Source organism: Camellia sinensis, chromosome 5 (assembly GCF_055761805.1).
Source record: "Camellia sinensis isolate YWXY chromosome 5, ASM5576180v1, whole genome shotgun sequence".
Classification (NCBI taxonomy): Eukaryota; Viridiplantae; Streptophyta; class Magnoliopsida; order Ericales; family Theaceae; genus Camellia; species Camellia sinensis.
Window position 1 is genome coordinate 150,288,038 of NC_138965.1, and position 27,185 is coordinate 150,315,222.

The 27,185-nt window shown below is 34.6% G+C and overlaps 1 protein-coding gene across 9 annotated transcripts; it reads left to right on the plus strand.

Moving 5' to 3' along the window:
- LOC114298567 (amidase 1) lies at positions 1-27,179 on the plus strand. 9 transcript variants are annotated; one of them, XM_082870138.1, is made up of 15 exons: positions 1-280; positions 2,210-2,362; positions 3,363-3,487; positions 3,573-3,698; positions 9,369-9,551; positions 9,993-10,140; positions 10,251-10,419; positions 10,592-10,726; positions 18,942-19,035; positions 23,798-23,892; positions 25,424-25,503; positions 25,590-25,645; positions 25,764-25,885; positions 26,410-26,468; positions 26,722-27,179. In XM_082870138.1, the coding sequence occupies exons 1-15, from the start codon at positions 168-170 to the stop codon at positions 27,014-27,016; spliced, it is 1,953 nt and encodes a 650-aa protein (XP_082726264.1). In that variant the 5' UTR covers positions 1-167; the 3' UTR covers positions 27,017-27,179. The 9 variants fall into 9 exon arrangements, with proteins under 9 accessions (XP_082726264.1, XP_082726271.1, XP_082726270.1 ...); XM_028243165.2 differs by having other exon boundaries at positions 53-280; positions 2,210-2,425; XM_082870145.1 differs by lacking the exon at positions 9,369-9,551.
- The last annotated feature ends 6 nt before the right edge of the window (positions 27,180-27,185 follow it).

The following is a 27,185-nucleotide window of genomic DNA, read 5'->3' on the forward strand; positions in this document are numbered from 1 at the left end:
GCCACCATACCATACCATGATTCCATGAACCCCATAACGCCTAAGAAACGACACCGTCTCTCACTCTCACAGTAAAATGTTTTCTTGGTAAATATCACTTCTTCAGAAGCTTACGTTTGATTTGAGACCAAAGCTCTGTGAGAGAGAGAGAGAGAGAGAGAGAGAGAATGGCGATGGAGGCGGATAATGGAGCTTTCATGGAGAAATTCATACTAGAAGCAACCTCTTCTTCATCGCATGAACTTCCCTTAAAAGGCCTCACCTTTGCCGTTAAAGACATGTGAGTCCCTTCACTTTCAGCTCTTTACACACTGTAATAACTAAATTCTATCAGTTTTCATCACTATGATTGCTTAATTTTTGTGGGTCCAAGTCTTTATGCTTGTTTCTAACAGACTTCAAACTTGTTAAACAATTTCAGCTACTGGCTACTCTCTTTATCTTTTGTCCAATATGTATGTATATATATATATATATATGAAAATGCTTTAACATCCCTACAACGTTATCCCTAAATTTTCCCAATGATGTGAATTGTTAAGTTAGGACAATATGTGTCTTGCTCAAGTGGTAATTATTTCTTAGACCTAAGGTTTTGATTTGAGTCTTGTGCACTTCACTATCTATTTTATTTATTTATTTTTTAAATATGTGGCATGAAGAGAAGCAAAGGCTACCCGTCTTTGCTTTATATAAGAGTATATATGTATAATGAAGCACGGGTACGGATACCAGTACTGATATGATACGGGTACGTCGATATTGTAAATTTTTTTAAAAATAGGATACAAGTACGGATTGGTACGTTTGTAAAAAAAAAATTATTTTGAATTTAGATAATACAAAAATTAATTAAATATCAATATATTAAATAACTTATAAATCATAGTTTAATTTTAAAATCATACTAAGTATAAAATAAAAAATAAAAAGAAAGTTTAGTGAAAGGAGTTTTATCTCTGTACTAGAAGAAAATATTGTTTCAACTAAGGTACAGTACGGTACGTCTGTGTACGTCAAAAATTAAGAAGAAAAAATTTGAGTACGTGTTTCGTGTACCCAATATGTATGCAGAAGTACCATATGACGTATCATACGCCGGTAAGTAGCCAGTACGGATACGACATGTTTTTCGAAGAACCATGCTTCATAGTAGTATATGCATATCTCCTTGTATGTATTGTTGGTAGTGTGGTTCTTAATTGTTAGGGTAAACTAAAAATAGGTCCTAATAATTAGATTTAATTCTCATCAAATCCTATTAAAACAAATTCTACTATTTGTTAAAAATAATTTTTGTGTCGATTTTTTGCGTATGTCGCTAAAAATTGACAATTAGGACTGTTTTTTGCCAATGGTTTTTATAAATTGTCGCTAAAACTTACAATTAGTGACGTTTTTCTATGACATTTTTTTAAATGTCACTAAAAGTTAAAAATTAGTGACTTTTTTTGTGACGATTTTTTTAAACTGTCGATAAAACTTATAGTTAGGCTACCTGCCTTTGCTTTCTATAAGAGCATATATATATATGCATATGTCCTTATATGTATTGTTGGTAGTGTGGTTCTTAATTGTTCCCATAATTCTATGCATATGAAGTTTGGAGGGGCTCTGTATCACTTGTAACCTTTATGATCGTACTAGAACTGCATCTGCGGTGGATGTAGCTCTCTAGTTAATGGTGAATTATATAGATTTTGTGTTGTTTTGTGTCTCTGTGATTTTTAATTTTTGTGCTTTGATAGAACACTCGTTATTTTTTTTCTAATTCATCTTCCTATTTAGTTTTTCAATCCACAAATAATAATTTAATCCTGTATTTTTATAAAATTCAATCCCAAAATTCCTTGATTTGAAGTTCATCAATCTAAGCTTCTGTTTGGCAAGTTGGTTTATGGGCTTTTTTGGCTATTTTAGGTACAAAAGACAAAATAAGCTATTTTAGTCACAACAAACAAAACATTACATCCAACTCATAATCATTACACTATTCTCTCACAAAAAAAGTCAAAAAAGCCAAAAAGTTAAAAAGCCCTTCCCAAACCAAGCTTTTTAGCCCAGGCTAAAATAGCCAAAAAAACCAAAAAGCCAAAAAGCCAACCCACTTCCCAAACGAAGCCTAAATACAACTTTTTTTTTATTTTGTTTTGTTTTTTAGCATGTTTGTGTGTTGTATATTTCGTTTTAATATGATGATTGGATGCAGATTTGATTTGGATGGATATGTTACTGGGTTTGGAAATCCCGATTGGGCACGGACCCATTCAGCTGCCACCTCAACAGCTCCGGCAGTTTTGGCTCTGTTGAGGGAAGGTGCTACATGCATAGGTAAAACTGTCATGGATGAAATGGCATACAGGTTAGAGTCAAACACCCTGTTCTTATACATGGCTCTTTCGTTGTTGGAAGGAGTTTTTGGATGGTACGATAATATCTTCAAGTTCATGTTCTATATAAAATATAAAATAGAGTTATGCTGGAAATTGGGAAGCATTAGTTCATATGTGAGACTCAATTTCGTAGTAAACTTTGCAACAAATCTAAACAGTCATGCATCCATTGTAATTTTTGTGTTGAACAATTACACCAAATAATTCACATTGTATGTTATTATATTATACAATATACAATGTATTTGAATATTTAAGGCATTTCCACATGTCTGCACTCGACTTTTGGATACAGATCCCTAATACACTAAGGCCATGTTTGTTTGGGTGGATATGAGCTTGGGATTGGACTAATAGTCCAATAAAATTATTAATCCGATGTTTGGTTAAACAATTGAAGTAGGGACTAATTATTTTAAACTTTGACTATTAGTTAAGATAGGATACATAATCCAACGGATTCGTAATCCTAGGACTATTAGTCATGGGAATGCTAATCCAGTCCGCCCAAACAAACATGGCCTAAGATTTAAGGCTTAGGGAGGTCTAATGCCTGGGCACACTCTCATACCTGATACTCATACTTGAGCCTGCGGAACGTAGTTGGCTAGATTGTTCTTGTAAACAAATTTGACAACTGAAAGAAGACTATATAAATTGAAAATACCAATTACTTCAAGCTAGTCTCATTTTTTTATTTTTTTGTTTCCCATAATTTTCTTTTTCCCTGTTTTCTCCCTCTACCCCATTTTCCTACTTAAAATAGACACTTCTAGGGTTCTAAAATCATAATCATGTCTAGGATTTCTAGGAAAGAAAGAAAAACAATTTCTATGTTTAATTTTTTTGGTTGTGATGATTTCTGTTGTTTTATTAATCCATTGCAATCTACAGTTTGGTGCATAGAAACATGTTAGTATTCATGCAGGATTGTAAATTTACATTATTGAAATAATTATCTTTTGGCAGTATGGATGGAGAAAACAAACATTATGGGACACCCAAAAATCCATGTACACCAGATCGGGTGCCTGGAGGATCTTCTAGTGGATCTGCTGTTGCAGTTGCTGCAATGCTTGTAGATTTCTCCTTAGGTGAGTTTTGTCATTGTTATAAAATATTTTGTGGTTTTTTGGTATATCCTTCACAAGTTGGAGCAAAAGGTTCCCTTTATCGTAGGTACTGACACTGGAGCAAGTGTAAGAGTTCCTGCATCATTTTGTGGGATTTTGGGGTTTCGGCCTTCTCATGGTGTTGTTTCAACCACTGGGGTCATTCCTATGGCACAAAGTTTCGACACTGTTGGTAAGGGAGCGTCTATATTATTAAATTACAATCAACTAAACTTGTTTTGCAACTATTTTATCTAGTGACTTGAAAAGCATGAATGCAACATATGGACCAAGAGCAGTATTCATATAATAAAGTGTGAATGTTGAAAGTATTCAAGTATCTTTTGACCCAAGAAGTGAACTTCTCAATGATTTCTTGTGAAAACTGTAATGTAAATGTCACAAGACATTATTGAATGCATTCTGCATTTTATTTTGAATTAAAATGACTACTCCCAAGCCCCAAACTGGACAGGAAGTACAAGAATATCATTGCTAATATCTTGGTTGTCTTGAAGCTTACCAGTTATCTTGAATTTGACAAAATCTATGTTACATGAACTCGTCTACTACCCCTAGTGTCCCTATGTCCACTGGATATGACCAGGGTAAGAGTGTGAGATATGTGTCTGACACCGGTATCTACTTGGATCTACTAATTTTATATGATGTTTGAAGAAGAAGACACTCAAATTTGCTAGTAAATAAACATTTCTCACTTTAAGACATGTCCTTATACTCATACCCAACTTTTGAATGCATATCTCAATATCCTAAGATTTAGGTTTAGGAAGATTTGACGCTTGGACATGCATCCGTACCCGAGTCCATATAACATTGGACAATATCATGTCATCAAAAATGTGTTGCAAGTAAGACTATCTATAAACTTCTAAGTTCCTCCCCCACCTCGTAATTTAGTTTTTGGGGGGATCAGGGTGGCATTTTTATGTCCGTGTAATTAAATTTATTTTTTGATTAGTTTATTGTTTGTGAGAATAGTATGTTATTATATTAATTATAGAAATATATTAGATTGATTGTGTGGATATTAGATTGATTGTATATGATTATTCTTATTTCCTATTTTAGATTAAGTCTAGGATTACTATATATATCAGTTGTTCTCTTTGTATCATACACAAATTGAATATACAGATTTATTTAGAAACTTACATGATATCAGAACCATATCCGAAACCCTAGTCCAAGGTTCTTCCTTTGATTCAAAGTTCCCTTTAGTTCGAAGTTCTCTCCCTCTAGTTCGAAATCATCTCTAGTTTTGATCTCTGGCTTGATCGAGTTCTCTGGCTCTAGCCCTCATTTGAGTTCAAGCAACCGATTTGAGTTCAAATCAACCCTTTTGTTTTAGCCTCTGGTTCGTGGCCATCAGATGCGACCTCCCTCTGAAATCGCAGCCATGGTCGCAACCCCTCTCTCTCTCTCTCCGAAATCACGATTGTGGTAGCGATCTCTTTCTCTTTTCCAACTTACGTTCGTGATCACCACTCCTCTGGAATTGCAGCTACCTTGTTTCTCTCGATCAGCTTCAATCTCCCTCTAGTTCATTGCTTCGGTGCTTCCTTTGACTTAGGATAGTTGTATAGTCTCCCTCTAGTGCTTTTAGTTTGGTGCCTTCATCTGACTTGGGAATATTTGTGGTCTCTAGGTCAAAATTCTGGTTATTATATTTTGACCCCACTTGGTGCCTTCATCTTTCATTTAGGATTTTTGCAACTTGTAGGTTCTTTGGATAATTTGTTGCTTATTACAATTTGACCCATCTAGTTCTGGTTGTGGGTTATTACAGTTTGAACCCCAAAACTTTCTGTTAATGATGTCTTTGGTTTCTGATGAGTGTGTCTTCAGAGGGGCCATTGGAAGTACCACTGTCCCAAGAAGAGACATTTGCCTGCCTCTACTTAGCAGTCTCATGTGGTTAGTCAGTTTGTTTTTGCTCCTCGTTCTATACAGTGGGTTGCTTTGGTTTAGATTCTTCGCTATCTCAGGGTACTATATTTCAGGATTTACTGTTGTCTTCTACTTCCTCTTTGGACTTGCTAGCTTATGCTGATTCTGATTATGATTATGATTAGGCTGGTGATATCACTGATCCTAAGTCCACTTCTACCTTCTGTATGTTTCTTGGTGATTTCTTGGAAGAGCAAGAAACAAACTGTTGTTGCGCATTCCACTGCTGAGGCTGAGTATCGTGCTCTGGCTCACACCACTGCTCGATTTCAGTTTTTTCGTGAGAAACTCTCAGTTTTTTCTGCTAAAACACCTTGAGAAAACACCTTGAGTTTGAGCTGGAGTGTGAGAATATTATGTTATTATGTTAATTATGGAAATATATTAGATTGGTTGTATATTTTAGATTAATTGTGTGGATATTAGATTGTTTGTATAGGGTTATTCTTATTTCCTGTTAAAACCTACCATCACCTACTCCACCTACTACACCTACCACCACCTACTACCACCTACTACACACCTACCACTACCACCTACTACCACATACTCCACTACATCTCCTATATAAGGAGCCCCTCACCATTTGTAATATACAACATTCAAACAATCAATAATACAATTCTCTATTTCTTTTTTTATACATCAATTTTAACATGGTATCAGAGCAGGTTTAGAATCTAATAATTCTGCTTCACCGGCGGGCGGCAGCCTCGCCTTGGCCGCCCGCCGGACCTCTACACATACCTTCACTTTCCTGCATCTTCCAACTCTCTTTATCATTTTGGTGCTCCTCTCCTACTGCACAATCATGTGATTGGTTATCAAATTGTTGAGCAGGATCTTCAAGGTGTTTCTCATTTGGCTGTGGCTGATCTGAAGTAGATGTGTCATCTTTCTCGAAGTGAGCATCACCTTCATGCCCAACTCTCTTCCCTCGTGCTTGAGCAGATTTTGTTGTGCGTCTAAGAAGCAAACGGACTCTCCGACCACTCCTCCAGCTCGCCTTTTCTCTTTCACCCTCTGAACCGCCGATCGCCGCCTCAACCACCGAACTCCAACCTTGCACATCAGCACCGAAAGATCCCATGCTCAGAAATTCTTGACCAGTAGAATAAATTCCATTTCTCACATGCTTCAACAAGCACTCCTCAGAGCATTTGAAATTCACCACTAAATCAATATCAGCAATTCGGTCAAGGATCTCAGCTTGGATTCTTGTATGAGGAATTCCATCCAGAATAAACCCAGTTTCACCCTTGGAGTATCCTTCTTCCAATCCCTTCCTCTTTGTCGAGATCAGCGGCTTTGGAGTCAAGCATCATAGCCTCCACGGTGAGGTCGGCAAAGTGCTCGATCCAGTACCTTTTTTTTTTTTTTTGAATCTCACGTTCTTCTTCATGAGCAGCCATGGTTGACTCTTCTACAGAGATGGTGAAAACAGACTGATAGGTAGAGAAGAAATGATTTGATCTTTGTTGTTCGTCGTGAACACCATCGTGGCCACCGGAGCGGGATGAAGGAAGAACGTAGAGTTGCTGATTCACCTCTGAGAAGTACTGAGTTGCTGATTCTATACAGCATTTTGGGTTTGGACACCACTAACATATATCTATACATATCTTTACCATATCTCTCCATTATATATTATATATTAATTAAGTGTTTAAATACCCTACATACCACCTCCACCCACATGGGTTGGTTCCCACTTTTCATCATCAGTATGTTCACACTCTCTTCCACTTTCTTTTTTTTATATCACCCACTCCCTCTTTTTTCTTATCACCCACGAGACTACTCACATGAACCACCCACTATCTCTTAAAATAATTTATCATTTTTCCCACCATCATAATATATTCTATCTATATTTTAATATGTACACATATACATATATATAACTTGAATTCAATTTCTTTTCTTTTTTCTCTTTTCTTTTCTTTTCTATCTATACATACATATTTTTTTTTATTCTATTACTCCGGGTTACATCCCTCTCATCAACTATCTTTTATTTTCTATATATATCTATATATATGTACGTTCCAACCACTTCTGATTTTTTTCAAAATTTTCTTTTATTTCATTCCATAAAACACAAAAACACAAAAAAAAAAAAAAAAAAAAACACACCAATTTCTTTAACAACAACAAAAAAAAAAAAAAACAAAAAACAAAAAACAAAAACAAAAACAAAAACAAAAACAACAAAAACAAAAACCACATCCACAGGCGGGATTTTTCTTCTCTACTCTGCTGCAGGTCTCTTCTTCTTGCTTTTCTCTTGGGTGTCCCTTACCGGCGCTGCCTCCATACTTCCCACTCCACTGGGCACGATCACTACTCCCTGCTCCTCCACTGCAGCATATGGCGGCCCTCCAAATCGGAACATAACGGTGGCCTTCCGCTTCAGCTCCTTATTTTTCGCCTTTAGCACACTTATCTCTGCTCGCGCATCCTTATACATGCGCTGGAGCAGAGCCAGTTGGGCGTTTAACTGCTGCACCTCATTTGTCCTACTCTGCAGTCGGTGCGACAGGTTTGTGACCGCCGTCATGGTCTCCACACATGACTTCAAAGTATACTGATTGGCCTCAATATCAGTTTGCACCGCCATTTTTTGCTCCACCGACCGCATCGGAAAGTTCAACGGAGCAAAACCAGAGGCGCTTGGTTGAGGTTCACTGGCACCGCACCAGTTATCTCTCTTGTTGACTCGTTGAGGTCGGGAAAGAGAGTGAGCAGACCACGGGACGAAGAGGCCATATTCTGGGTAGCTGAACGGGAAGACGAGGCCATGTTATGGGTTGCTAAGTGTTTCAGAGAAGGGTTGGTTACAGAGTGTTACAGAGTATCTCTCTCAAGACAACGAAGAGTTTCTCAGAGGTTTTTAGCCAGTTTTTTGTCTTAGCCTCTGTCTCAGCCTCAGCATCCGTCTTGGTTAAATAGCCAAGGCAGACACGCGCATCGCGCGCCACTTGACGCCAGACGACAAAACGGGCGCGCAAGCCAATGTGGTGACGCGCCTCGCCATCATGTCCGGCACATCTTTTTATGACTTGGGCTCGCCTTTTGATGGCACGCCTTTTTATGAATTGGGCACGCCTTTTGATGGCACGCCTTTTGAAAGATTGGGCACACCTTTTGAGGGTGCGACTTTTTATAGGTCCGACAAGACTCTGTAAACTGTCCCGACATTGATTCCGGTTAGCTCCTTCATGGGTCCGACAAGACTCTGTAAACTGTCCCGACATTGATTCCGGTTAGTTTCTACAAGGGTCCAGCAAGACTCCGTAAACTGTCACAACTCCTGTCACAACATTGTCTGCTACAACGGTCCGACATGACCCCATAAACTGTCTTCTACATCGGTCCAACACGAGCCAGTGTCTTTTACATCGGTCTGCCATAACCATACAGTCTTCTACAACGGTCTGACACGACCATACCGTGTCTCCTATCCATTTTTTATTTTTCAGATTATTTTCTTGTTTTGTTACTCTCTCCAAACTCAAGTTGGTTAGTTCCTATCCCCCTTGAGTTTGCGGGGGGCTGTTAAAACCTACCATTACCTACTACACACCTACCACTACCACCTACTACCACCTACTCCACTACATCTCCTATATAAGGAGCCCCTCACCATTTGTAATATACAACATTCAAACAATCAATAATACAATTCTCTATTTCTTTTTTTATACATCAATTTTAACATTTCCTATTTTAGATTAGGTCTAGGATTACTATATATATCGGTTATATTCTTTGTATCATACACAATTTGAATATACAGATTTATTCAGAAACTTACTGTTATGAATAAGAAATTTGTACCTTGTAGTGTTTTTAATCAGCAACTCATTCTTTGGCTCCACTTGTTATCCAGGATGGTTTGCTAGGGATGCAGAGATCTTGAACCGAGTCGGGCGGGTTTTACTACAGTTGCCTATTGTGGAACCTGTGAAACCTAGCCATATTATTATTCCAGAAGATTGTTTCCCGCTTCTAAGCATCCCAAGTGATCGAGTAACTACAGTTCTTGTTAAATCAGTGGAGAAATTATTTGGGGGTAAGTGTGTTTGTTGTTTCACTGTGCTGCTGAAGTACTAACAGTCGACATTTGGAGTTTCTACACAAATACATAGATTCCATTTAGATATCCATTTCATGTAATCCACCCCTTAAAATGGGTTAATTATAGGATCATGGAAATCATTGACCAAAAAAATTTATCGTAACTAATAAAAAAACAATTGACATTGTCTGACACATTGAAATTCATCTTTGACAACCAAACCAAACTATGCCTTGTGTCCCAATCAGGGATCTGATCGAGATTTTTACATGATGGTTGTCAGGCTACCTAACACACAAATCTCCTTATCAGGGTGTGGGTCCAGTCGTATAAAAAGATAAAAACATTATGCACAACACAGACCGAGTTATCTTCAACATTCATATTGATCTATTTTTTCTTTATGAGATTCACCTTATGTAGTAACTGATGCAGGTCACATTGTAAAGTATGCAAGCCTCGGGGACTATGTTAAGGACAATGTTCCGACTTTGAAGCATTTCATGGTCGAAGGAGATGAGAATCAAGAATATAATGTTGCATCCTTGGTAGCCCTCTCAAATGCACTGAAGGAGGTTCAAAGGTGCAGATCATGAACAAACTCTTTTCTGGTTGTGTAATAGAATTGTGATTTGAATAAGACCATTTTCATCCAAATATTGACTCTTCAATTCAATTCCCTTTGAAGCATAGGCATGAATTCAAGAATAATCATGGTGAGTGGGTAAGTACAATCAAACCTGATTTAGGACCCGGTATATCCGAACGTGTGTGGGAAGCGATGAGGTCAACAGATGAAAATATTGATGTCTTCACCTCTGTGAAGACTGAATTGCGTGCTGCTCTCACTGCTCTCTTAGGGGTAACCTCTCTCTCTGTGTCTTAGAAGCCAATTCTCGTGCTTTTGATACATATCTATTAGATGAATCATTCACTTTTTCCTTTTCTTGTAATTTCGTTCCACAAATCCCTACTAAAATTTGTTTTCGTAATCTTCCCCTCATTGTTATACTCTTTATGAATTAATTTTGCAGGATTTTGGTATTTTGGCAATCCCCACAACTCCTGGCCCTCCACCGAAGTTACAGACAGAGCAGACTACGCTGGAAGAGTTTGGTGCCAGGGCTTTTAGCTTGTTGTCTGTTGCTGGAGTATCGGGCTTTTGCCAGGTCCCCCCTCTCTCTCTCTCTCTCTCTCTGTGCATGAGCGTGACATGATTTTATTTATAATGTTCTTGACTACGACAAAATTCGTTTTGGGAATTGGTTAAATACACAGGTGAGCATTCCACTAGGGATGTACGATAATCTTCCCGTGGAAGTTTCCTTGTTGGCAAAACACGGATCAGATGGGTTCCTGCTGAATCTTGTTGAGACGCTTTACGAAACTCTCAAAAAACAATTTGAAGTCGCTCAAGAATAGAGTTACTGAAGTTGGTATCATGTTAATATATGTTTTATCTTTTCAACGCTTCAATATATAAAAATAGGATTCCCAGGAAAAATCTATGATACACACCCCATTTTGGAGTGTGTACTATATGCCCCAGTTATGATATTGTGGTATTTAGTTATGACATATTATGATGCTGGTTATGTTGGAAATGGTTATAAAATTCTGGATAAAACTAGAATTTTTTCTTAAGTTCGGTCTATTTTTTAGGTGGGCCCCGAGTGTCGATTTACTCGGGTCAAAGTGGTAACGCGTTCTATGCCGCGTTGTGATTCACGTGGTATATTTGGTTGATCAAAACCATTACCGAGTGAATGGGAAATTGAAGCCAAAGTGTGCTCCATGGAAATGGAGTTTTGGTGGAAATTCCTTAAGGTTGTAAATTGGCTTGTCCCACATTGATTTGGTGGGAAGTTTTGAAAAGGTTTATAAGGCTTAGGGTGAGATACTTGGGGTGTGCCCCAAGGGGTACCCAAGTGTTTTAGAGGGAGAGGTTATGGGCAAAATGGGCTAGACCCATTGGACCCAAAAATCACCACGCGCCGCCGTCCGTCCGGTCGGGCTGGGCTGGGCTGGGCTTGGGCGCGGGTGTGTGGTTGGGTTGGGCTTCTAATCTTTTTGGGCAAAAAACATTTGAATTTAATTTTATTTTTTATTAAAATAAAATCCAAAATTCAAATTAAATTGGTTTGGATTTTTTGTTCATCCAAACAGGGCCCTTCCCGTTTTCAAACAGAAATAAACTGTTTTGGAATTAGTGCACACCCAAACAGGGCCCTTCCCGTAATTGCTATCTGTTTGAATTGTGGAATCTGTTTGAAATTCAAAACCCAACAGGTATCATACCTGTTCAATTCAAAACCAAGAGCCACATACCTGTTCAATTCAAAACCAAGAGCCACCTTCACACCTATAAATAGAACCACCCTCATTTGATGTTTTCCATTCAGAAATTTCGTATTTCACTTCTGCTATTTATATTCTTCATCTTGCTGCATTTTATTTCCGAAAGAAAGAGTGTAAACACTTAGTGTGTTCGTAAGGCAAACAATTAGTAGTGCTGCTATTGTTTGTGTTAGATCATTTCATCCTGGGAGATAGACGTCCGAATTCTGAAAGCACCGTGGAGAGGACGAATCTGTCTTAAGGACACAGTGTCAAACACTGGACTTGATCAGAAAATAATTCAAAGAAATTAAATCAAGTAAGTTATTTAATTTATTTTCAGTGTTGTTTTTATTTATTTAAATCAGATTTTAATTTTGTTTTTGTAACAAAATAAAATCTGTGGTTTTATTTATTTATTTTTATTTCGAGTTTGATTTTTGTAATCAAACAAATTCTCTCCTTTTATCTATTTCTTTTATTCTTGTTGTTGTTTTGTACACAACAGAATTTAATCTTTTAAATACAGTGAAGATTGTCCAACAATCTTAAGACAGATTCCTTTTTGGGTATCTTCATTATATTTAATTTTCTGTGTTTTCAAATTAATATTCTGGTTGGAAAAACAAATAGTGATTTATGCTATTTGACAAATAGTAGTAATATACTGTCTCTTTTCTTTGACAACAACTAGTAGTACGATACTGGTGTCATTAACAATTCAGAATATTATTTGGTATTACAGAAAATTCTTGTGATATTTTATTTTTCTAGTTTTAGTAACAAGGAAAATAAAATTATTTTGTTGTTATAATTTATTTTCTGGTTTTAGTAACTAGAAAATTAATTTGTGATTTAATTTTTTCTGATTTTTGTAATCAGAGATTATGGCTACTACAACTGAAACTGCATCTGGCAGTGGTACTCCTATTGTTACACCTACATCGGTCCCTATCCAGAATCATGTTCATGTACCAATCAATCATGGAGAAAAACCGGAAAAATTTAACGGTACCGAGTTTAAGAGATGGCAGCAGAAGATGCTGTTCTATCTTACAACTCTTAATTTGGCCCGGTTTCTCCATGAAGAGGCTCCAGCACTTAAAGAGGGTGAAAGTGATCGGCAAGTTGTTGCTGCTGTAGATGCTTGGAAACATTCAGATTTCCTGTGCAGAAACTACATCCTAAATGGCCTTGACAATATGCTGTATAATGTATACAGTCCTCTGAAAACAGCAAAAGAATTATGGGATTCTTTGGAGAAGAAATACAAGACAGAAGATGCCGGCACGAAGAAATTTGTCGTCGGTAAATTTCTGGACTTTGTTATGGTAGACTCCCAAACGGTAATATCTCAAGTTCAAAGTTTTCAAATAATTTTGCATGATATTCATTCAGAAGGTATGTCTCTTAGCGAGTCATTCCAAGTCGCTGCTTTAGTGGAAAAGTTACCACCGGCTTGGAAAGATTTCAAAAATTATTTACAACATAAACGTAAAGAGATGACTATGGATGAATTGATTGTAAGATTAAGAATTGAAGAAGATAACCGAAAGGTTGAAAAGAGGAATGGGAAAAATCCCATTGAGTCCAAGGCAAATGTGGTTGAACAAGTTCATAAACCACATAACAAAAAGAGAAAGTTTACTGGAGATGGTCCTAAACAAGGCGATAGTAGCAAGAAGTTCAAAGGAAAATGCTATAACTGTGGCAAAACTGGACATCGAGCTTCTGACTGCCGCCGCCCTAAAAAGAATCATGGAAGTACAAGTAAGAAGACCACCAATCAGGCCAATGTAACAGAATTGGATTACATCTCTGACGGAGTGAATGACATCAACCTCTCTGCTGTGGTGTCTGAGGCTAACTTGGTTGGAAATCCCAAAGAGTGGTGGGTTGACACTGGAGTAACTCGTCACATATGTGCGGACAAGAAGATGTTCACTACCTACAATGAGGCAGCAAATGGTGAACAACTTTTCATGGGAAATTCTTCTACTTCTACTGTGGCTGGACAAGGGAAAGTGATCTTGAAGATGACATCAGGGAAAGAATTGACCCGCAACAACGTACTGCATGTACCTGACATCCGGAAGAATTTAGTTTCTGGGTCTTTGTTAAGTAAAAATGGTTTTAGGCTTGTATTTGAGTCTGATAAATTTGTATTAACAAAGAGTGGTATGTATGTTGGTAAGGGATACATGAGTGATGGTCTCTTTAAGTTGAATGTAATGACAGTTGTACCGAAAGTTGCTATGAATAAGAATAACACATCTTTTGTTTATATTCTTGAGTCAAATTTATGGCATGGTAGATTAGGACATGTGAATTTTGATGCTTTGCGTAGATTAATTGGTTTATATTATATACCAAAATTTGAAATTAATCCTAATCATAAATGTGAAATTTGTGTAGAAGCGAAACTAACTAAGGCTCCATTTAAATCGGTTGAAAGAAAAATCGAACCTCTAGAATTAATTCATACTGATGTATGTGATTTAAAATTTATTTAAACTAGAGGAGGCAAAAAGTATTTCATAACATTTATCGATGATTGCACAATATATTGTTATGTTTATTTATTTAGAAGTAAAGATGAAGCCTTAGAAATGTTTAAACTCTACAAAACAGAAGTTGAAAATCAACTTGGTAAAACCATTAAAATGGTTAGAAGTGATAGGGGTGGTGAATATGATGCACCATTAAATGAATTTTGTGCACAATATGGCATTATTCACCAAACTACAGCCCCTTATTCTCCACAGCAAAATGGAATTGCTGAAAGGAAGAATAGAACCCTAAAAGAAATGATGAATGCCATGTTACTAAGTTCAGGTTTACCACAGAACTTGTGGGGGGAAGCAATATTGTCTGCTAATTATGTTCTTAATAGAATACCCCACAAGAAAACCAAAAGCATTCCTTATGAATTATGGAAAGGTCGACCACCTTCCTACAAATACTTAAAAGTGTGGGGGTGTTTGGCAAAAGTAGAAGTACCTGTTCCTAAAAAGACTAAGATTGGACCAAAAACAGTAGATTGTGTGTTTATTGGTTATGCTCAGAATAGTAGTGCATATCGGTTTCTGACTTATAAATCAGATATACCTGATATAAATGTGAACACTATTATAGAGTCAAGGAATGCTGTGTTTTTTGAACATGTCTTTCCTTATAAGAAAGGACAGGAATTAAGTTCACAGAAAAGAACTTATGATTGTACACAAAGTCAAGAGACTAATGACAATCAAACACAAGAGACTAGTAATAGTCTCGACCAACAGGATTTAACTAATGATGAACCAAGACGAAGTAAGAGAGCAAAAACATCAAAATCCTTTGGTCCAGATTTTCTGACATACTTGTTAGAAAATGAACCTCAAAGCTTTAAGGCAGCAATGACAGGTCCTGAAGCACCTTTGTGGAAAGAGGCTGTTAATAATGAAATTGAATCCATTATGCAAAATCATACTTGGGAATTGGTGGATCTTCCACCAGGTTCTAAACCTCTTGGATATAAATGGATATTCAAGAGAAAAATGAAAGCAGATGGTTCAATTGACAAGTATAAAGCAAGACTTGTTGTTAAAAGTTACAGACAAAAGGAAGGTCTGGACTATTTTGACACATATTCCCCTGTGACAAGAATAACATCCATTCGCATGCTTATTTCTATAGCAGCGTTGTTTAATTTAGAAATACATCAAATGGATGTTAAGACAGCTTTCTTAAACGGTGATCTAAATGAAGAGATCTATATGGAACAACCCGAAGGGTTTGTAGTATCAGGGCAAGAAAAGAAAGTTTGTCGACTTGTAAAATCCCTTTATGGATTAAAACAAGTACCTAAGCAATGGCATGAAAAATTTGATCATGCGATGCTTACTAATGGGTTTAAGATAAACGAATGTGACAAATGCGTCTATGTTAAAAACACTGACCAAGGATATGTCATAGTTTGTCTTTATGTGGATGACATGCTTATCATCGGAAGCAGTCAAAACATGATCAAATCAACTAAGCAGATGCTTAACAAAAGATTTGATATGAAAGATATGGGGGTCGCAGATGTTATATTAGGAATGAAAATTACCAAAACATCTGACGGATATGCATTATCTCAATCTCATTATATTGAGAAAATTCTTGATAAATTTATCAAGGATGATTTGAATTTAGCTAGAACACCTGTAGACATCAGTCTTTATTTATCAAAAAATAAAGGTGATGCAGTGTCTCAGTTAAAATACTCCCAAATCATTGGAAGCCTAATGTACCTAATGAATTGTACTCGTCCTGATATAGCTTTTGCTATCAGTAAATTGAGTAGGTACACTAGTAACCCTGGAGAAGACCATTGGAAAGCGATCATTCGAGTTCTTAGATATCTAAGATTTACTCGTGATCATGGTTTGAACTTTACTCGATATCCAGCAGTACTCGAAGGTTATTGTGATGCCAATTGGATATCGGATACTAAAGATTCAAAATCCACTAGTGGATATGTCTTTACTCTAGGTGGCGCTGCTGTTTCTTAGAAGTCCACGAAACAAACTTGCATCGCACGATCCACAATGGAATCCGAGTTCATTGCTTTAGACAAACCAGGTGAAGAAGCAGAATGGCTTCGTCACTTCTTAGAAGACATTCCAATGTGGCCAAAACCTGTGCCAGCTATTTGCATTCATTGTGATAGTCAATCTGCAATTGGCAGGGCACAGAATCACATGTATAACGGTAAGTCACGACATATACGTCGTCGACATAATACCGTAAGGCAATTGTTGTCAAACGGAATAATCTCAATAGATTATATAAAATCTAAAGAGAATATTGCGGATCCGTTAACAAAAGGTTTGACAAAAGAGCTAGTGTATAGTTCATCGAAGGGGATGGGTTTAAAGCCTATTACATAAGAGTCGTCATAATGGTAACCCTACTTATATGACTGGAGATCCCAAGAACTAAGTTCAAAGGGACAACTAAGTTATGTATGGCTCGCCAGAAATCACCAACGGATTAAAATTCCTACCCATTCCTATGGTGAGAGTGATATCTGCAACATATGTTGTCTGCAGGGGTATAAGGATAAGCTTTGCTTTTCATGATTACTTATATCTTGATTAAGACATAAAATCAAGATGAGTATAAGAAGATACTCACAATAAGAATCACCTATATGAGTGTTGAATTGGGGCCGGTTCTATGAGAATGAAGAGGCTAAATTCTCTAGAAACACTTATGAAAACCAGGTGCGTTCAAGGCCAAAATGAACACAACAGTGAGAACCACGATGTGTTAGAAGATATTTTGTGTGAAATCTATTGTCTTGGCTTACACAAACGGCTGAACAATTCAAGGCATCGCGTCCATTGGTTAGCCAGTAAGTCCGATAGGTTATCACTAGGGAAGGTTCAAAGCCGAAAACTACCTATCCTGATGCAAGATATTTTCGACTTATACTCTTTCGTTAAAGTCTGCATATTGTTGCATTTCCGTTGTCATCAAATTCCATTCATGTGGGGGATTGTTGGAAATGGTTATAAAATTCTGGATAAAACCAGAATTTTTTCCTAAGTTCGGTCTATTTTTTAGGTGGGCCCCGAGTGTCGATTTACTCGGGTCAAAGTGGTAACGCGTTCTATGCCGCGTTGTGATTCACGTGGTATATTTGGTTGATCAAAACCATTACCGAGTGAATGGGAAATTGAAGCCAAAGTGTGCTCCATGGAAATGGAGTTTTGGTGGAAATTCCTTAAGGTTGTAAATTGGCTTGTCCCACATTGATTTGGTGGGAAGTTTTGAAAAGGTTTATAAGGCTTAGGGTGAGATACTTGGGGTGTGCCCCAAGGGGTACCCAAGTGTTTTAGAGGGAGAGGTTATGGGCAAAATGGGCTAGACCCATTGGACCCAAAAATCACCACGCGCCGCCGCTGCCCGGTCTGGCTGGGCTGGGCTTGGGCGCGGGTGTGTGGTTGGGTTGGGCTTCTAATCTTTTTGGGCCAAAAACATTTGAATTTAATTTTATTTTTTATTAAAATAAAATCCAAAATTCAAATTAAATTGGTTTGGATTTTTTGTTCATCCAAACAGGGCCCTTCCCGTTTTCAAACAGAAATAAACTGTTTTGGAATTAGTGCACACCCAAACAGGGCCCTTCCCGTAATTGCTATCTGTTTGAATTGTGGAATCTGTTTGAAATTCAAAACCCAACAGGTATCATACCTGTTCAATTCAAAACCAAGAGCCACATACCTGTTCAATTCAAAACCAAGAGCCACCTTCACATCTATAAATAGGACCACCCTCATTTGATGTTTTCCATTCAGAAATTTCGTATTTCACTTCTGCTATTTATATTCTTCATCTTGCTGCATTTTATTTCCGAAAGAAAGAGTGTAAACACTTAGTGTGTTCGTAAGGCAAACAATTAGTAGTGCTGCTATTGTTTGTGGTAGATCATTTGACGTCCGAATTCTGAAAGCACCGTGGAGAGGACGAATCTGTCTTAAGGACACAGTGTCAAACACTGGACTTGATCAGAAAATAATTCAAAGAAATTAAATCAAGTAAGTTATTTAATTTATTTTCAGTGTTGTTTTTATTTATTTAAATCAGATTTTAATTTTGTTTTTGTAACAAAATAAAATCTGTGGTTTTATTTATTTATTTTTATTTCGAGTTTGATTTTTGTAATCAAACAAATTCTCTCCTTTTATCTATTTCTTTTATTCTTGTTGTTGTTTTGTACACAACAGAATTTAATCTTTTAAATACAGTGAAGATTGTCCAACAGGTTATGACTTATTATGGTGATGATGTTAATTATGCCTTATTGTAATTATTATTTTGATTATGAGTGAAAATGTGTTTGATAGCTTATATGATGTTTGGTTATGACTCATTACTTTTTTAGTTATGACTGAAAAGGAAAAGGATTTAGTTATGACATTGGTGGAACTCGCATATGGTACACACCCTTTTGATGGTGTGTATTCGCGTAGGTTCTCTGCCGGACTTCTCTCTATTGATCTTTCCTTTCTTTAGGTGGTTTGGAACTCAAAAAGCTTCCGTTGTTCTCGAGAATTATGGAACTCCAATCCGATGGAGTTGGTTCAGAAGCCAGCAAGATGTTCAATTGGTTAATATTCTCATTTTGACAGTCAAAATTCACAACTGCAAATTTTAGCAAAATATTGGCACTGGAAATGGAAACCTTTGGAATTCAGGCGATATTTCGGCAATGTGGGAAATATTTTATTTTTCTGAAAAATTAAGACACCAAAATGCAAGCTTGTAAGCACATATTATTGTGTTAGAATGAATTTTGTATGTGGTTTTGTATATAAAACTATATTTTCTCATTTCAGTGAGCTGGTTCAAGTGGGAAAACCTACAAAGTCACCAATGCCATGTTTGGTTGTGAAAGATAATTTAGAACCAGTTTTGCATTTGGTTTAATGGGGAATTAACACCAAGAAAAGAACAATTGCTCTGCTGAAGAATCAACCACATAAAAAGTAAAACTGTAAACTAAGATGGACTAGTTGAGGAAAACCAAAAATAAAACATCTCTCAGATTTTATTTATTTATTTGTTATTTTTTATTTTTTTAAATGTGTGTTAGATTTGATATTGTTGTTGTTGTTGGAGGTTGATGATGATGAAACATACTGCAATAACTATATGCAACCTGTTCAACATAGATAGATTAAAAAAAATAAAAATAAAATTACAAGAACAAAATAATTTAAACAGATAACACAAATAGATTAAAAAAAATAAAAATAAAATTAGAAGAACAAAATAATTTAAACAGATAACACAAGAACAATTGCACTGATTTAATTTTTTTCAACAGGTCGGACCTCCAACAAATAAAAACACTGAACAGATAAAAACAAATGAACAGATAGGTTCAACTAATAAGAAAAAATAAGTGGAAAAAATGATCAAATAATAAAATTTAAATAGATATATTTAAATAGATAAGATAAGTGAAAAAAATTAATCTGGTAGGAAAAAATTTGAGCAGATAGATATAAATTTGAATAGATAGTCAACAAATAAATTAAGGGGATAAAATTGAAAACAAAATGTCTTTCAAAATTAACAAAAATATTTCTCCTCAAATTATTTCATAAAGAGTGAACCTCTCACCAACAAAAAAAAAAATTCTAGATCAAATACTTTATACTCTCCTTAACTTGGACTTTTTAACAATCATCTCATTTAATAACTAGCATTCACCCGTGCTATGCACGGGATAAATATTTTTTGTTCATATATATTATACTTATTTTTTTTTAATCATTTTGTTTCTCTTATATAAAATTTTTGATTTAACTCACTTTTTAGAAAATTAAGTTTTTATTTTTTAGTAATTTTTTTAATATTTTACATAGTTTTTAAAAAAAAATTAGATATACCTAATCTAGATACACTAAAAAAGTATAATATTTATATAATTTTTTTAAAAAAAAAATTCACCAAAAAATAAATAAATAAAAAATAAGAAAATTCAATACATTTTCGTATTTTGTTGTATTCAATAAATCTTTTAAAGATTTTTGTACAAATTTTATACCTTTTAAGTATATCAAGATTAAGTGGATCTAAAAATATAAAAATACGAATTGAAAACTGAAAAAACTGTTATTGAAAATTCCAAACCAAATAGAGTATTATTTGTAAATTTAAAAGTTGTGTAAAATTATTAAAAAAAAATTAAAAAATTATGAGTTTAATGCACAAATAACTTAATACTTGTTATGATTTTATAATATACATAAAATTAATTAATTTCCCCTTACTCCACCCAAAATAAATTTAGTTGTATTATGTGTAAAATTATTGATTTTATTTTTCATAACATAAAATAAAAATAAAACTAACATGTATCGTTAATATAGTATTAAATTTAATAGATTGTTGCAATCTAAGAAATTAAAGAAGTAATGAAAATAATTAAATTTTAATCTTAAATTAAAAACTATAAAGAAAAACAAAAGAATTGAAATCATGTTTAATATGATAGAATTTTCATTTCAAAACATAATATTTCCGATTTTCAAGCCAAGTATGTACATATATATTTTGGATTTTGTAAAACAAAATAAAACATGAAAGATTAAATTTGGAGATTACAATTTTTTGCAATCTTTGTAGTCAAAATACAAAATCTCAAATGCTTGGAACAAAAAATAAATTATTAAAGAAAAAGAAAAAGAAAAACCGAGACTTGCATTTGATGGCGGATTGCGGACTGCTGACATTCACTGCTGATGAAGGAAGTTGATGAAGTATATGTGAAGTTGATGAAATATATGTATTTGCAGTAGTGGATTGTTAGAAGTAATAGTTTAAGGGGATATGGATAGATGGGTTGTTTTTTTTTTATATATATCAATCTGTTGTAGGATAGTGAGAGAGTGGGATTGAAAGTGTTTGAGGGTAAGAGAGATTTGTTTGAGGTAGGAGAGTAATAGATTTGTTTGGATAGGTTTTGTTTTTTTGTTTTTTTTTTTTTAGTTTGGATAGGTTTTGTTATTGTTTTTTTTTTTGTTGACAACTTTTTATGGATAAGAGTTGTGGATAGTGGAAGAGTGGGAGTGAAAATCTTTGAGGGTGAGGGACAAACGTAGAGTAGGAGAGAAAGGTGGAAGCATATGAGTTTTTATTGTTATGAAAGTCTTTGGGAGGGAAGGAAAAGAGCTATAAACTCAAAAGAGAGGTGCCACGTATTTTTCAAATTTATGAGAATTTTAGAATGGCATTTTAGGTGGAAGGATAGGAGTTTTTATTGTAATGAAAGTCTTTGGGAGGGAAGGAAAAGAGCTATAAACTCAAAAGAGAGGTGCCACGTATTTTTCAAATTTATGAGAATTTTAGAATGGCATTTTAGGTGGAAGGATAGGAGTTTTTATTGTAATGAAAGTCTTTGGGAGGGAAGGAAAAGAGCTATAAACTCAAAAGAGAGGTGCCACGTATTTTTCAAATTTATGAGAATTTTAGAATGGCATTTTGAAGCCTTTTAAAACAACACTACATTCTATTATATATATAGTATAGATTAGTTCCCCCGAGGATTCTATTTAAAACAGATCCTCCCTCATATTTGAAAAATTACACTTATCTTCCTATCAAATTAAAATGTTATATTTGCCCCTAACCTTTATATAATAATAATAATAATAATAAAATAATGCAGACATTTTATTCATGTTATTTTAAGGAAAATAATAATCATCTTCTTTGGTTTAACTCATACAAAAAATAGAATTTTTTAATTTTTTGTATTTTTTTTTTATTTTTAAGTAATTTTTTTTAATATTTTAAGTAATTTTTTTATTTTTTAAATACACCTAATCTAGATATACTTAAGAAATATAATATTTTATGATTCTTTTTTTAAATTCAGCAAGTAAAACAAAAAAATACAAAATTTAAAAATTTAATACATTATCTTAGTATTCAATAATTTAAATTTTTTTTTTGGGTACAAATTTTACACTTTTTAAATATATCTAGGTTAAATTGACATAATTTAAATATAATGGCGGAAATAAAAATAAAAAATTATATTCATATATAAAAATTTATACAAAAAATATCATAAAAATATTATGATTGTGATATTATTGTAAATATAAATCATGTTTACGAGTGTTTTGTTTTAAAATGAAATGTTACCATTAAGTTATATCTTTGTTTTGAAAATTCTATATAAAATTTATGTTTGTATATTATCACTCAATAAGAGGTAAAATTTAATGCTAAAAAATTGTAAAATATAATCATGATGATCAAAAGAAGAAATTGTAAGAAAAAGGGCAAGACAGTCATTTAGAAAATTTTAAAGCATTAGCAATTTGAAGGGCAATTTATAATGAGATTACAAATCTCAGAAAGGAAAATATAATTTTTCAAATGTGAAAGAAAAATCTCAAATCTTAGAGGGTATCAGTATAATTTACCTTTTTTTTTAAATCTCCCAAATAATTAATTATTGAGAGGTAGATCATATTTTTCTAGCAAAAGAAATGAAATTTAAAAAAAAAATTCAAATATAAGTGAAAATTTTATTCAAAAATATAATACGAGATGAATCACTACCATTAGATAATCTTTAATTTATATTAATTAATTCTCTCTCTCTCTCTCTCTCTCTCTCTCGTCGACCTTCAAATTGATAGTATTATGGCTGAAGAAGACGAGCACTCTACCTCTTCATCGTCTTCGAATCCATGCCCTATCTGCCTCGGACCTCTTCTTCAAGAATCCTATTTGGATCAATGTTTCCGTACATAGTCTTCTCTCTCTCTCTCTCTCTCTCTCTCTCTGTGGTTTCTAACTTAATAATTGGTGAATTTGAAGCTTCTTTTTGAAATTATTAGTCAGAGATCTATTTATTGTACTGCCGACTCATAGAAACAAACTGAAATTGCAAGGTTTTAAGCTATTGTAGACTGAGAATCACAACTTCTGTTTTTGGGTTTTGTATTTTGGGGCATGTTTACTATGGTTTTCGTTTTCGTTTTTTGTGATTTCCAAGAAAAAAAATGATTTTTTTAAAATAAAAAAAATACCCATCATTTTCATAAACAATTTGCCAAACAAGTTTTGTGGGTTTTTTCAGACTTTGAGGAGGGTTTGCTGTGATTGTTGTGAGTGATTTGTATGTAGTTTAATCCTCTGCTAATTCGAATGGAAATGGTTATTCCCTTTTGCTCAAAAGTAAAATGTTGTCATTGGTTTCAAAAGAGCCATGAAAGATGCTATATTTGACACATTGGAATGGACTCATAATACTATACAACATGCACCATGTAATCGATGTAACGTTGTAAGCATTCATATTGTTAATCATTTCTTAAGCGAATCGTACTACTTTTCTATTGCAGATAAGTTTTGCTACAATTGCATTGTACATTGGACCAAAGTGGTTGCTAACAAGCATTCTTGCCCACCTTCCTCTGTTAAGTGTCCTCTATGCAAGGTTTGTTTTTGTTATATTGTTCTTCTACTTTTACATTAATTTGGTGTAAGGGTTTTTATTTCTCATTTTGTTTTTGAATTTGATATCCTAGTCAATAATATCCTTGGGCTCATTAGGGGGCAAAACTAGAGTGACTCATTTTACACCAAGTGAGACCCCTCTAGGATCTTCTCTAATTATACTAGGATTTGTGAGTGGTTAGTTGTGTCTCTTATTGTGAATTGTGCTGCTGTAAGTATAAATAATGCATATTTCAATTATACATGCGCCTTACTTTACTCAATCTCACGGCTGATTGCAGCATCTTCCACTTGAGCTTTAAGGATATATTGGCACCTTAACGTGCCTTAAACCTTGAATAGCTATTTAATAAGTATTATTTGATCCGATAAAACTGTAGAAACATTGCTTTAAATTTGGGTCCACCCTTTTGTAGTGCCACCTTCGGTTCTTTTTTTTTTTCTTCTTTTTTTTTTGTTGTCTTTTTTGGTGGCTTTCTTCATAGTTTTACTAAATTTATGCATGTGTCATCTTAATCTTGCCATTATTACTTATATAAAGAAAAAAGGAAGGTTGTCTTAGTCTTGCCTATGTTAGCATTCTTGGAGCCCAAAGTCTCTCTAGTTCGTTCTAATTGACCCCTACCCTGGTTTCACCAAATAAGATATATCATAAGTATCATAAGTAAAGACCATACATGATCAGATCCAAATCTTTTCTTTATCTTGCTTTAATAAGTTTACCCATGATATAAGTTAGGGATAAGGGTTCAATGTCAATGCTTTAATATCTTGCTAGATGAGAAGTAAGAGAAGGGCAAATTTATATTTGGTAGCACAAACATTTCTAGTGAGGAAAGATGTCCATATATGGCAAATGGACACCGACACTTCTCAAGCATTTCTAGATACATTCTAGAACTTCTTGAATGTGTCATAATTTTATATATTATGACACTTTGAGGATGTTTCTCGGACACCTCACATGGTAACATGCCTTGTGTTTTGAATCTCTTTGCAAGAGTGGCGTCCAACATTTTTTGAGAATGCAGTGCACATACAAATGTGTATTAAGGCATAAAAAATTAAATCATCCAATAAGCACTTCTATTATAGGAAAGACACTTTAAAATATTAAAAAAAAAAAAAAACTCTGAAATTTCTACTATGCAGTAAACTAATGGCAGAACTCTTGGAGAAAGTCCTATCCACTGCATTCCCCTTCCCAAAAGTCAACCTTGTGAATTCAAAAGTGAAATATTTGTAGTGGAATGTAAGGATCCGCTGGATCAACAAATCCATATGTTGGTGGCCCCTTTGGTTCCACCTAGGTGAATTAGGCATCTTAAGTTGGGGCTAACCTTTCATTTGATAATCTTATAAAAGTAAATAAAATCATATCCTTACCATAAAAAGCTAGTTGTATTGACTAATCTCTATTCGTTAGTTTAACTATTCTATATCTCCAATCTTTCCTTTTGATCTCTTTAGAATTTCAGTCAAATTAATCCTATTATATGTAAAATATGCAGACAGAAAATTTTTCTATCATTCACAGATATGATGGAACTTCTTTTGAACGACATTATATTAATCAGGATTTTGGAAATAGGTAATTTGTGGTCTATTGATTTCTTTGCTTCAGCTTGACTTTCATGGTTGAAAATGTTACATTACTTTTATACATTGCATCTGCAGTGCTTTCTTTTCAGAAGCTCACAAATATAGGTTACAGTGCTACTATATTGAACCAGGTATACTGTTGCTCGTCGTTTTAAATCTTTAATTCTGTTTGTTTTTTGAATTTTGATGTTATTTCCTGATAAATCCACCTTTATTAATATCGATTTTTGTAAATTGTGTGTTAAACAGTTACCTTAAAGTCCTTAAATGATAAATTCATAGTATCACGGTATTGGAAGGCTCGTAAGTATCTTCAGCCGAATCAGTGGCTCCAAACCTGGTTGAGAAGGGAAATTCAAGCTTTAATTCAGGTTCATGCGATCATCAATTTTTCATTTTCCACTTGTATTTGATTTTTTTTATTTATTTTTTGGTTTATTTTATTTTATTTTTTTGTGTGTGTGTGTGCAAACATCATAACATACAGAGAAACATAATGTGAACGCGAAAATAAATGTGAATAAAAAATTTGAACCGGAGACCTCGCCTAACATGAAATCCCCAAGAGTCCCAAAATCTTAAGTTGTCAGTGAAGTGACCTGACAATGCAAATAATCTACTTACTTATTATAAGGCCAACATCACAATCATAAACTACATGCCTCATTCACATCAATGGCTGAAATTTTGTTATCTGGCAAACATGAAACCAAATGCTGGTGAAGCCTTTTTTTTTTTTTTCCTGATTTTGACTGTTTTGAAGTCTTGATTAGTTTGATATCATTTTCAAAATTAGAGCAAACTTTGCAAGTACCTACTGAATATGTGCATTTTGCTTATGAGTTGAATGTTGCTTCAGACAACTTTGTAATTAACTTCTTTTCTTCATATGCAGGAGGAAGATGTTGAAATTATCGTTCATCACATACTTGGTGTAATTGACTCATTCAGAAGGTAACTCCAATTTTTTTTATTTATTTATTTTTGGCACAGAAATTTGATTGGAAATATGGGTTGATTATGGAGCCCAAGCCGATTATTATGTTTTGGCACACTTCACATATTTTTTTGACTCTCTAAATTAAATGTGAAAAGGGTTCCGTTCAAACTTGTAAGAATTCCAAAAAAGGAATAGGGAAAAAAAAGGTAATTGTTCTCATATTTTCTTGTGTTACATGAATTTACACCCAACACTTCTATGTTTCAGAAATGACCAAAAGTTTCCAACCACGCCCGAAACAAAACAAGAACATTTCAAGACCTTGGTTTCTAAAGCAGCAACACCTTTCTTAATCGGAAGAACTGATCGGTTTGTAAATGAGGTAGAACTGTTTCTAGCTTCGGGTTTGAATATTGAAGCCTATGACAAAGTTTACATGCATCATTTGGGTTGGAAAGTTTCTGGGATTACCACTGAGGATGAGGAAGGAGAAGTTAGTGGAAATGCACCTTCAGTTCCATACCTGTTTTTATTTGACGAGGACTCAGATGGAATTGAGTGATCATTTTGTCTTGCAAATGTAGATTAATACTTGTTTTTGTTTCATTTGTTTTGTAATCTTCATTTGGTACTCTTTGGGATGAACGTTGTAGTAAGTTCTGTTTTGTGTAAAAAGATGAGCTGTACCAATGGGGAGAGAAAAAGAAGTCTTATTTTGGGGTTCATTTTGT

What these genes read in the sequence shown, in the direction of transcription:
- LOC114298567 (XM_028243165.2), top strand. Translation starts at nt 168, where the DNA reads ATGGCGATGGAGGCGGATAATGGAGCTTTCATGGAGAAATTCATACTA. An exon ending in ACAAAGTTTCGACACTGTTG is followed by an intron (nt 3,699 to 9,368) that starts GTAAGGGAGCGT and finishes CTTGTTATCCAG; the next exon opens with GATGGTTTGCTAGGGATGCA. An exon ending in GCACTGAAGGAGGTTCAAAG is followed by an intron (nt 10,141 to 10,250) that starts GTGCAGATCATG and finishes TTTGAAGCATAG; the next exon opens with GCATGAATTCAAGAATAATC.